This window comes from Gadus chalcogrammus, chromosome 9 (genome assembly GCF_026213295.1).
Source record: "Gadus chalcogrammus isolate NIFS_2021 chromosome 9, NIFS_Gcha_1.0, whole genome shotgun sequence".
Classification (NCBI taxonomy): Eukaryota; Metazoa; Chordata; class Actinopteri; order Gadiformes; family Gadidae; genus Gadus; species Gadus chalcogrammus.
Window position 1 is genome coordinate 14,210,599 of NC_079420.1, and position 12,038 is coordinate 14,222,636.

The 12,038-nt window shown below is 45.2% G+C and overlaps 1 protein-coding gene across 7 annotated transcripts in view; it reads right to left on the reverse strand.

The window, feature by feature from the left end:
* Positions 1 to 11,658, reverse strand: part of cracr2aa (calcium release activated channel regulator 2Aa) — a 15,726-nt gene extending 4,068 nt beyond the window's left edge. Inside the window, exons 1-15 of one of the 7 annotated variants that reach the window (XM_056598242.1) lie at positions 11,269 to 11,658; positions 10,108 to 10,150; positions 9,244 to 9,769; positions 8,035 to 8,146; positions 7,582 to 7,762; positions 5,624 to 5,770; positions 5,443 to 5,533; positions 4,813 to 4,908; positions 3,060 to 3,247; positions 2,628 to 2,699; positions 2,299 to 2,344; positions 2,113 to 2,195; positions 979 to 1,330; positions 572 to 704; positions 79 to 160 (exon numbers count right to left, since the gene is read on the reverse strand). In XM_056598242.1, coding sequence (XP_056454217.1) covers positions 79 to 160; positions 572 to 704; positions 979 to 1,330; positions 2,113 to 2,195; positions 2,299 to 2,344; positions 2,628 to 2,699; positions 3,060 to 3,247; positions 4,813 to 4,908; positions 5,443 to 5,533; positions 5,624 to 5,770; positions 7,582 to 7,762; positions 8,035 to 8,146; positions 9,244 to 9,600 — 1,940 coding nt within the window. In that variant the 5' untranslated portion in view covers positions 9,601 to 9,769; positions 10,108 to 10,150; positions 11,269 to 11,658. Of the gene's footprint in view, positions 1 to 78; positions 161 to 571; positions 705 to 978; positions 1,331 to 2,112; positions 2,196 to 2,298; positions 2,345 to 2,627; positions 2,700 to 3,059; positions 3,248 to 4,812; positions 4,909 to 5,442; positions 5,534 to 5,623; positions 5,771 to 7,581; positions 7,763 to 8,034; positions 8,147 to 9,243; positions 9,815 to 10,107 lie in introns of all 7 variants that reach the window. The other 6 variants (XM_056598239.1, XM_056598237.1, XM_056598238.1 and 3 more) reach the window with 6 other exon arrangements.
* Between the last annotated feature and the right edge of the window lie 380 nt (positions 11,659 to 12,038).

The window sequence follows — 12,038 nt, forward strand, 5'->3', positions numbered from 1 at the left end:
AGCTCAGAACCCCCACATCAATCCCTCTATCCAGACAGAGTAATGGCCTGGGTCGGATGTGCTGGCGCTACGCCTCACCTCTCCTGCCCTGCCGTGTCCCACATCTGCAGCGCCACCTGGCTGTTGTCCACCAGTATTGTCTTCACACTGTAGTCCACGCCTAACCATAGAAGCAGGATTGGGTTATTATCTTTCCATAACTATAAGGGTGTCCTGCAATATGTCACATTATCATCATCTTGTTAGCTTCTTATAAACATTAATAGGTGTTACTTTTTCATATCAGACTTATTATATGCTTTACTGTTTGGGGAATTATTTGGGATTGGACACAAACAGTATTGCAATCCCTGACAGCTTTCCTTTACATTGTTTTGCAACTTTCTGTGTGAAACAGTGACCAAAGTGCATTGGGAATTTATAGTTTGACCTCCATGTCAGCTGTTTGGATATCTCGGTTCTCAGGAAGAAATATGTAGGAGTGGGAGTCAGTCAGTCAGTCAGTCAGTCAGTCAGTCAGTCAGTCAGTCAGTATATATGCCCAGCTGTCCTGTCTCTCTGCTCTACATACCCACAGTAGCCGAGGTGCCGGGGTGGAAGCAGTCGTCACAAAAGCGCTTCAGGAGGGAGGTCTTCCCAACGCTGGAGTTCCCCACTAGAATGATCTTGAAGAGGCGGTCAGGGGGCAAAATTGCCGCTTCCTCCTGAACAGCATTAGAGGCAAGGCTGGGGTTAGCATCGCAGGATCCTTAATATAGCAGTGGGAGACGTTATATATTCTGTAGGTTGTTAAAGTGATGTAACCGATTACCCTGTGTGAAACCAAAAGGCCAAACCTCTCTCACGTTACTACGGTTAAACTATCCTCTACCCCTCCAAGGCCCCCCATAACCGGACATGGTCAAGAAGCCAAACCAGGGGGACCCCATCCGCTGTCTCGTCCAGAGTAGGCGGCGCCCACTGCGTCATAAGGCTCACCTTAAAGCTGGTCTCCTTGCCCACCGGCTGACCTCGGGGGGAGGTGGGCGCGTCTTTGTCCCGTGCTGCCTGGGGCGCGGGGGAGCGGATATCGCTCATCACCAAGTCCATGCCCTCCTCCACCTCCTCCACCTCCTCCTCCACCCGGCTCCAGGTCTGCAGCGGGGGAGGGGCCTGCAGCAGCTGGGGCAGGGGGTCCTCCTCAATGGAGATGATCCTCTGGAGGTGTCCTCTGGAGCGCCCCCCCGTCCGGCCCTCCGCAGCCTCCCCCTGGCTGGGGGTCCACAGGGGCGCGGGCCTGCTGGCTGGGGGGGCGTCCTTGGCTGCGCGGGGGATCCCTCTGACCTCCTCGCTGTGGGGAAACAGGTCTTGATACGTAGCTCCCAACTTCAAAAAACTTCGGAGCACCGGTTGAAGTTTCAATAGGTTGGTGCTCTCTTGACAAAAAGGGATTTTCCTTTATTAAAATCCTTTTTTTTCTTTTAGCAAGTTTGATGTATACAAATGTATTAAGTATACTAAACACATTTATCCAGCAATCAAACACTTTCAAGCCTACGGGAAAAAAGACATAAAAAAACCAATATATTTACATTTATGGAAATCATATTTCCATAACAACAAGTACAGAGCCAATACTGACTGCATATTAAGAGTGTTCACCAATAATCCCTCCCAACAAAATGGTTAATTCCAACAGAAACCCTCTAGGGTAGTGCCAGCACTCACTCACAGTGAGGCATACATTCTGGTAACTTGCCATCACAGACAGAATTATTTTATGCACCAACAAAGATATACAAATATAGGTAAAACAAGGTCCATTCTGAGTGTATGAACTTGCGAAAATACAGAGAAAGGGATTTTTCTTATGAGAAACAAAGATATTTATTAAGAAAACTGTTCAATCAGAACAGTTATTTGCACTCACACAGATTTTCCCAATTTTGTTTCCATAATAATTCCTCACCTCTTGACTATGATAGCTAGTGTGGGTTTAGCATTTTGGCACATACTTAGAACCATGCATCACCCAGATGGCAGCTTCACACAGCTAGTGAATGAGGTGAATTACTTTCCAAAGCATTCTATTTTTCCTAATCGATTACCGTGTTTAGTTAAAAGGGGTTTTACCTTAACCGCTTTGTTGTAGGATTCACAGTATTTAAAAACGGCATCTGGCTGCAATTTTGGTTTGGCACAGAGTTCTTTGGTGTCTGTAAGACAAAACAATTATTTTAGTGGCCGAGCTAAAAGTAATGATTTATATGGATGCAGTTAAACCGATTCTCTATCTAATAGATTCCAATGCAACAATACCAGGTAGCACATGTCACGTTCATCCCGAAGGTGTTTGTTCATTTCCCTAGACAACAAAAAAAACATTAAGACCAAGCACAACAGCAGAACGTATCAAAAACAGATTACAACTGTATAAGTGAATTGAAATGGAATTGTTCTAGCATGGCAGCGGTCTATCCATCCAAAGTGTTTTATAGATTGCATTACGCTTTAATCCTTTCACTCTGCTGTTGCTCCTCACTGATGATGAAGCGGTGAACATGTTGTGCAGCCTACAGTGCGACGGCAAAGAAAACACGACAGCGCAGTGAACGTACTCCCTCTAGTGGCCGGCTGGCTGGACATACCTCAGCAGGTCCAGTTGTTTAATCAGGCTGGCCTGCTCCCTCTGCAGACCCTCAGTGATCCTGTACATCTCCCTGGTGGCAAACGACAAGAAGTGGGTGAGGTAAGGTCGCATACTTGACCCCTCTGTTTTGAACGTCCTCTCACATGCATCCAACATCCACAAACACAAAGGCCTTTACTTCCGTATAGCTTCGGAAATGTGACTGGGACTTCTGGAGAGAAAATGTGTTTTTCTGAAAATATATCCAGGCGGGTTTAAGGCAGAGAGTCCAGTGCATTACAAATGAGGGTGCTTCATCAACAACGCAATCCTCCAGAAGTGAAGAGACTAGCAAACAACCTCAAAAGTCACTTCAGGCACCACTACACGTCCGACAACGGCCTTCCACAGCCCGTCCACAAAGTGAGGAACTAAAGCAGCCAGGACTCACATCTCCTTCTGCTGCTGGAGGCGTGAGGACTGCTCCTGCAGTTGGCCCAGCTGTTCCTGGGCCAGCGCCAGCTCCTGGTTGGTGAGGTCCAGCTCCGACACTAGCTCCTCGTTGGTCTGCCTCAGCTTCACGTTCTCCTCTTTGGTCACGTGCTGCTCGCTGTGCAGCTCCGTGCACTGCCGCTCCAACTGGACATGACAGACACACACAGACAGAGAGACACACACAGACATAGAGACACACAGAGACATAGAGACACACAGAGACATAGAGACACACAGAGACATAGAGACACACACAGACATAGAGACACACAGAGACAGAGAGACACACAGACATAGAGACACACACAGACATAGAGACACACAGAGACATAGAGACACACAGAGACATAGAGACAGACACAGACATAGAGACACACAGACATAGAGACACACACAGACATAGAGACACACACACAGACAGAGAGACCCACACAGACATAGAGATACACACAGACATAGAGACACACACAGACAAAGAGACACACAGAGACATAGAGACACACACAGACATAGAGACACACACAGACATAGAGACACACACACAGACAGAGAGACACACACAGACATAGAGACACACAGACATAGAGACACACACAGACATAGAGACACATAGAGACATAGAGACACACACAGAGACATAGAGACACACACAGACATAGAGACACACACAGACAGAGAGACACACACAGACATAGAGACACACACAAACAGAGAGACACACACAGACAGAGAGACACACAGACATAGAGACACACACAGACATAGAGACACACACAGACATAGAGACACACAGAGACATACACAGACATAGAGACACACACAGACAGAGAGACACACACAGACAGAGAGACATACAGACAAAGAGACACACACAGACATAGAGACACACACAGACATAGAGACACACACAGACATAGAGACACACACAGACATAGAGCCAGACACAGACATAGAGAGACACAGAGACACACAGAGACAGAGAGACAGAGACAGACACAGACATAGAGACAGACAGAGAAAGAGAGACACACACAAACATAGAGACAGACACAGACATAGAGACACACAGAGACAGAGAGAGACTTTTCTGATTCATTCAATGACAGGATGTTGTTTTTCTAACCTCACCCAGAACGCCACTATAAGTGTTATGTCTTAAACAGGATGTTTAGTAGTATAGCGTACTTACAGTCCTGTTTTACAGGTGTGTCATAGTGGGTTAAAGACACAATGTGTAACATTTCGTCTAGCTTGTACCTTAAATGGTACAGACACATCTGTGGGCCATAATGATCCAATGGGATTCCAATAATCAAAGTAATAAAATCACATCATATATTCTATACAAGTATTTAAATCGACACTCCCAAACCCCTCCCACTCACACCACCCAGCCAGCAGAGCTACGCTAGTTTGAGTCACACAGTTGCACAGCCAGTTTGATTGGACAAAACACTTTGTGAAAGAATCATGCCTCCAACTATAAATTACAACTCAAATTACATGGGGTCAATGTAAATTTGCCAAGATTCAGAATATTAAGTTACCCAAATAGTTTCTTCTGCACTGGTGCGTTGAATAGAGTGATAATACTAATCCCATGAAATATACACGCATTAACCCTTTCATGAAGGGCCTTTCAGTCCATACAGGGAAGAGGAGGAAGTTGTACCACGTGGTTTCAGATGATGAAGGTAGGGCTTTCTCACCCTGCTCTGCTTCTGGAACAGCTGGTCCAGCTCGCTCTCCTTGCTGGACAGCTGGACCGCCAGGTCTTGGCTGCGAGTCAGGAACTGCTCGGAATCCTGCAGCCGGAGGGCACGGGGAATCAGAGTTCATTGGACTGTTATCTAAACCCGTCACATTCTCCTTCTGTCTGCATTAAATACTGTCTTGACTCAAGGCTCAGATATGCTACAATAACACATGCAAGACCAAGACTGAGTGACCACATCAAGTTTATAAGAGGGGAAATATATACAAGATAAGATTCATTCCTGACTTCCATCTCAATTATAATGTTTGTAAAAATAGGGAAGAGAGCAGGGAGAGGAGATGCCTGTGAATAGGCGGAGTACAATTATATCACAATTGTTAAAACCACACAGACAGAGACAGAGACAGAGACAGAGACAGAGACAGAGACAGAGAGAGAGAGAGAGAGAGAGAGAGAGAGAGAGAGAGAGAGAGAGAGAGAGAGACAGAGACAGAGACAGAGACAGAGACAGAGACAGAGATAGAGATAGAGATAGAGATAGAGATAGAGACAGAGAGAGAGAGAGAGAGAGAGAGAGAGAGAGCAGTATCAGGGTCAACGTAAGCTTGCAATACACAGATACCTGCAGGAGGATACGGTCCTTTTCATCTTTAATCTGCTGCTCCATCTCCTCATACAAGGACTGGATCTCGTCGTCGTGTGTGGCCGCTTTCCTTCATGAATAAACCAATAGGGACGGTGTATTAAATGTATTGTCGACGTGATCCCCAAAACATCTATCAACACCGCTCCTGCGGGCTGACCTTCTCATGGCGCTCTCCATCTCCCTCTTCTCCTGGTTGGCGTCCTTGATCTGCACGGTCACCCGGGCCAGGAACTCCTCGAAGTTAGAGAGGAGGTGGGGCTCGTCCCGACTCAGCTGAGCCCACAGACTGCGCACCTCACTGGGACTAATGGGATACACAGGAGAAGGCAGAAAACACAAGTTTGGGAAACTGGTACTGAGGAAAAAAACAACTTGACAGATGTGTCAGCAGAGGGTCATGATTGAATACCCACGTGGAGAGTGTGTGGAAGGTGGCTGGTTTGAGCAGCCTCACCTGGCGCAGAGGCAGACTGATTGGACTCTGGGGCTTGGAGAGGCCGCTTCAACCAGCCATCGTCAACACACTCTCCACAACATCCATTTACCCGTACCTCCAGAGGAACATTGCGTTTGCCTTGAAGCTATTAACAAAAAAGCTCAAAGAAACATAAATTACCAATGTCTGGCTTTTGGTTTTGTGAACTCACGCCATTGTGGTTTGAAAATCCACAAATAAAGTTTTCATCAAGTTCCGCTTGATAAAACACTGAGGGCAATATCCCATAACTATATCCTATTCTGACCATGACTGAAAAGTGATGTGTTGTGTAATGACAGCCTGGGCTGGCAGGCATGCTGAAGTCAATAGAATGAACTTCATTCATTCACTGTTGACTTTTATTGAGCTCCTGTTATTTGCTAAAGGTGAGTCCACTCAGGCATTGGAGGATGCTCTTCTCTCCCTCTTGAAGACACAGTTATTGACGTACCCCTTCATGCCAAGTAAGCCGTGTAATCATAGGCTAGGATTATAATGTCAGCAGCTTTATGATTGGCAGCTGCCAGACCTATTTGAGGCCCAATCGTGATAGACCTGCCTTGGCACAAGAAAACAGATGGGCCGGCACTGGCATTAAGATATAAAATACACGGAAGCTGTATTGGCACTTTGGATCATACGTCAACAATCACCACCATATCCGAAAGGCTGGCCTGTAAACTAATACAAGTCAACAAGTTCACCTTTCTTTCTAAAACTACAACAAACCACTAAAATGTTTGCTATCTCAACAAACTTCAATGAGCCGTTTTTTTATACAAGGCAAAGAAAAATAATTTTTAAAATCGGTTGAGAAACCTGATAGAGCTCACGACAAGCGACAGGTCTCCGGTTTGATTGTATTTGCCATCAGGCTGCTCTTGGCCTTTCCAACATGGCGGCTTGTTGACTAATCGCAGCATTGGGTCAAGCAGTCCCTGCGGCGTCTGTGAATGTATATCACTGTTGGCACTAGGACCCAATGGAGTTCATCATGCACACGTCTGGTTCCTTCCTACACACCTGCCGTTCATCAGCCTAATCACGATCAACCCTTATTTTGACCATTTTGCCGTACATGTACATGCGCTGTATGCCATTTAACCTTTATATTCCATCTGGACAATTTTTAACCATATGGTACAGTCTTTTCCAGGGAAACCGCATATATATTTCCTGACGATTCTCTAGTCATATTGAGATACTTATTCAAATTACTAAAAAGGTGAAGATACAAATATCCGGGATAAAATAAATAAATGAAAAGTGAAATATTATTGTAGTCCATGGAGATAATCTGTTTCAATGGTACGGCATTTTGTATGGTCAGCAATATGATAGACTTAAGAGGGTATTAGGGATTTTGTTCCTTAATATTTAGGCATGTTACATGAGAAGAAAGGACAAACCTAACAGAGTAGGAACGTGTTTGGTTTGTTTAGGACAGCGGGCGTGACTCTCACAGTATGGCACCACGTTGACTTAAGGTATGAGAGGGGGATAGTGATGACCTTCAACCCCAACAGCACAAACAGAGTGTGTGCAAATACACACAATGACACATGAACGCAAAAACAACCGTGAGCAAATACAAACGGAAACACAAACACACTCATAGAGTAAACTCAGGAACTCACTCTTCAAACACATTGCTTGCCCCCAGAGACTCCATGAGCATGCAGAAGTGTTTCTCCTCCTCATCCTCGCTGGCCACCAGCTTGGTCTCCCACTGGCTCTGGGACATGGCTTCTGACCTGCCTTTGCTCGGCCTCCTAGCCTCCTCCGTCACTGAGCTCCTCTGGGAACACAGGAACTCACCTAGAGGAACGACAGGCTGTGGGGTTAAGAGCTTGGCTTCAGGGACTCGTACCGTGGGCTTTGATCCGCGGGGAACCGTGTCTCAAGATTCAAGAGTTTTATAAGTCACATATTCAGTCTATACAAGAAATGCAGTGAAATGAAAAGTGGCAGTGCCTGCAGAGATTGTGCAACTTTTAAATATAAAAATAAATAAAATTAAAAAGAACAATTAAAATAATTAGCCTGATATAGAATAACAAATCTGTAAAAAAAACAATGTGGAAACGTACTGAAGCCAGAAGAAAACTCGTTGAGTGTGAGGTAGCCGTTTCCGTCAGTGTCCAGGGTGTCGAACACCTTCTCCAGCTCGTCCGCGTTGAGGGGCACCTCCATGTTTAACCGCTGTTCAAGACGACACAGAAAACGTTATGCTATAGGTCATGACTTTCAATGTTGGCATGAAACTTTGGCAATACATAAAACATTGTTAAAAGTGTGTGTGTGTGTGTGTGTGTGTGTGTGTGTGTGTGTGTGTGTGTGTGTGTGTGTGTGTGTGTGTGTGTGTGTGTGTGTGTGTGTGAGTGTGTGTGTGTGAATAGCTAAATATATTGCAGTTGCATTTATTGTACCTTAACCCTCTCTGCGGGCAGAACACATCACGTGGTATTAACCATGCGTAACCTAAACAGAGATTTCAGGGCCGGGGTAGAGCTGTTGAGGATGTGCTGGATCCACGCGCGTATTTAAATAACACTTTTCACTTGCTTGTCTATCATGTGAGCAGAAGAGCCATTAGGGACCACCTCACGCATTTGAGAACTATTACAACCAACCCCCAGATCAAAGCTTGGATTATTCTCGTCCCCGCGTGGGCTCACAAGTGGATCATCAAAAGGAGCGGGCCGGGGGGATGGATATCGGGGGGCCGCGTGCATCTGCACAACAATAAGGCTGGAGGAGCCGCAGGACAAAGCCGCCGCCGCGCCGCTTCTCAGCGCTTTTGCGCGCTGTGGCTTCCTGTCCGTCTCTTTCATGCGGGTCTGAATTGAACATGGAGGCGTGTGCTTTCAGAATCGTGCGGTTATTATCTAAACGGCTGCCTTATTGCAAAATAAATATATAAATAAAGTGTGACAGGTGTTCATTATATACTTTGGTGGTGAACATGATCCAGTCCTTGTTCATGGACAAAGAATATAAAACATAAGATAATAATTAAAAGGAAATTCAGTTAAATAATCGTTATATTAATTAGATACAGTTATTGATGTCTAAATCTTTTTTAGAACAAATATGTTTTCACATTGTCATAATCTAGATCGAACAAAACATATTGATACGGTCACATATCGCTCATCTTCTGCAAGCCAAAACAATTATTCACTAACAACCACTTCTTCATCCAATTACGGTCCAACATAAGGGCCTATTTCCTTGAAAACTTTACATTAACACTTCAGCTCCAGTCCCCCCCCCCCCCCCTCATCCAGCCCCCTCACCTGCAAGTCCCGCCGGGTGACGAAGCCCTTTCCCTCCACATCACACATCTGGAACAGCTCCCGGGTCTTCTCCATGATGGTACTGGTGCTGGTGCTGGGGGAAGCCGCGTCCCCATTCCTGAATGCTGGTTCTTCCACGCTCACCGGGGTGGGCTCTGCGGTCCCCCCCACAGCGGTGTGGGTGGTGGCAGTGGTGGCGGTAGTGGTGTTGGTGCTGTTGCTGGCGGCTGCACTGGTTTTGATACAGGCGGCCATGGTCTGAAGGTGAGTGGGCCCCCCCCCCCCTCGTCCCCGGAGCTCTGTCACACGGCAGCTAGGTGGCGTGAACCAGGAGCGGAGCTTCAGGCTGCTCAACATCAGGGGCTCTCAACGATGTCACCGCCCGTCATCTCTTAGCAACCGCCTCTTTAATGATCCGATGGAGCCTGGAAGATGAAGTCGGGAGGAGATGGGGAACGTAGTCCAGTGTGGAGATGGGGAACGTAGTCCAGTGTGGAAAGGATGGGCACTCTCCGATTTCAACAATCTAGTGTCCAATGAAGATTAGTTTGGTCATTGTCTTGAGGAAAACCTAGAATATATTAGGTCACAGTTGGCATGCATAACCCAATAACCCATCGTGTAATACATGGTAGGGTTGTACACCAAAAATGTGCTTATGGTGTGCCTTTAAGAAGATGATTACATTAGTAATAAAATTGTCCAAGTTAAATGCCCTTTGTAGAAAACATTAACGTCACCCAGAGAGCCTTAACAACTTAGACCAACTTTGAGCTAATAACACACCATCATCTAAAAATATATCATACATTTAAAGAAAAGGTGAGACGGTGTGTCTATAGTAAAGCCATAATTATGTCCTACCATACAAGATGAATGCTGCTAAACAAGGCGGGTCCGGCCCTGGCTTATGAAAGCAGACCCATCATTACAGTTGATAGTGACACCACTGTTTGTCTTATGATTACGCCACATTGACAATGGTCTATGGGTTCAGGAACTGAAACTTGTTTCATACTTGTGATGATGACCAGTATAAAACTAAGTTGTTGGTTCGCTGAGATGATTCTGCTGGCCTGGACATATTGACTGGTTTAACCCAGGCATGGTGGTGGCACATATGCAGGTTTGCATTCAGGGGGCACTGGTTTGGAAGACTGCCTTCTGAGGATGGCAGTATGAGTGTTGGATGAGTCAGTTCAAGACTGCACACAAATCAAGCCCTGATCATGCAAACCAAAAATAAATGACAGAAATGAACACATGCAACTTTCTTTCAATCTTTTCCCTCACAATGTTTTTTAACAATGTCCTACACATAGGTTTATTATTAGACTACAACAAAGCCTGCATATTACGTTTCTGTCCCCATGCATACAGGTTAAGCATGGGAAAACCCCACCATGGAGTTTTTTGTGTGGCCGAGTGCCAAATCTGCACATTTATACAAAAGAGAAATTAAAGTGGTCGCAAGTAGAGACTATTCCATCACGGTCACATATCATTACTTAACAGCCACTGTGCATCCAGCTATGTTATATGTTGAAACAGAGATTTGGTCACATCTATAGTTTACCTCCTCCAGCCTGGGTCTTTGTGACAGGTGTTTCTAGTTAAACAAGTGGCACTGGCGTTGGAAAATATTTGTTATTCATTTCCTCTTCATGGTGAAATACCATTTACCAACTTGACCACAGTAATGTCACGTTATTTATATTCAAACGAGGATTAAAAAGGACAACACACAACATGGAAAAAACACCTGTATTTCACAAATGCATGCGTTTGTCTGCGTTACAAGCACATGCATTTGCTACATCTGCAATTAACTTCCTGGTAAGTTGTGAAACTTCCTTCGCCAAAAGCATTGTCATTTTGCTACAATACTTTCGCACTGACAGTACAGGAAGAGGTCAGAGTCAAACAGACAACTGAATTAAACAAGATGATTTGACTAGCAATCTAATTTAATATATTCCAACAGCACACTTGAGGACATGCGTGTGAACAAGAGACGATACTCACAGTGGTTACTTTATCAAGTGAAGAGGAGGCCTGTTGGGCGACTCATTTGCTCTGATGTAGTGTTATTGTTCAGGCAGCTTTCTTGTTGGTCCGCTGACGCTGTTCATATGACTACAACCCGCAGCTACAGGAATGTGACGGAGGCACCGACTGAGTTGACTTAGGGGTGGGACTCTGACGTGCCATCTATGGGAAACCAAAGCGACACTACGACATGGTCCTGCCTCCGCTTAAACTCTATTATTTCGTATTTCACATAAAAGAAAAATATAAATAAAGTGGTTGCTTCATATTCAAAGTCAGAAGGGAGGGACCTTATTTGAGCTTATTATAATATGAGACCTATTAGAAGTTGGCACACGCAAGACAGATTAGCGTTACACCCCATGTGTCAGAGAGCTACAAGCGATTCTGCCCTCTGATCGCTGAGAGACTCTGAAGTCTAGAGCAGGAGACATTCGACCACACACCACAGGACCCTGGGCAGACACTCACTCCAAGCTCAGAGCACGTTGATTTATATTATTAAGAGTGAGTAAGAATGAGTGAGAGCGTTTGTCAAAGTGGGTAGAAGGGAAGGTAAGTCCTTTAGACTTAGCCTATCAGCTCTCTCAACTTTGTAAATATGTATTTATGCTGTCGGTTTGAATGTTTATTTAATAAAGTGTATTGATTAAATTTGTTCCTTAGCTGTAAGCCAATTACGATTAGCTGCAGACTATAACTCGCTGGGAGAAAATACTGCTCTAGTCTTAATTATTTTGCATCCT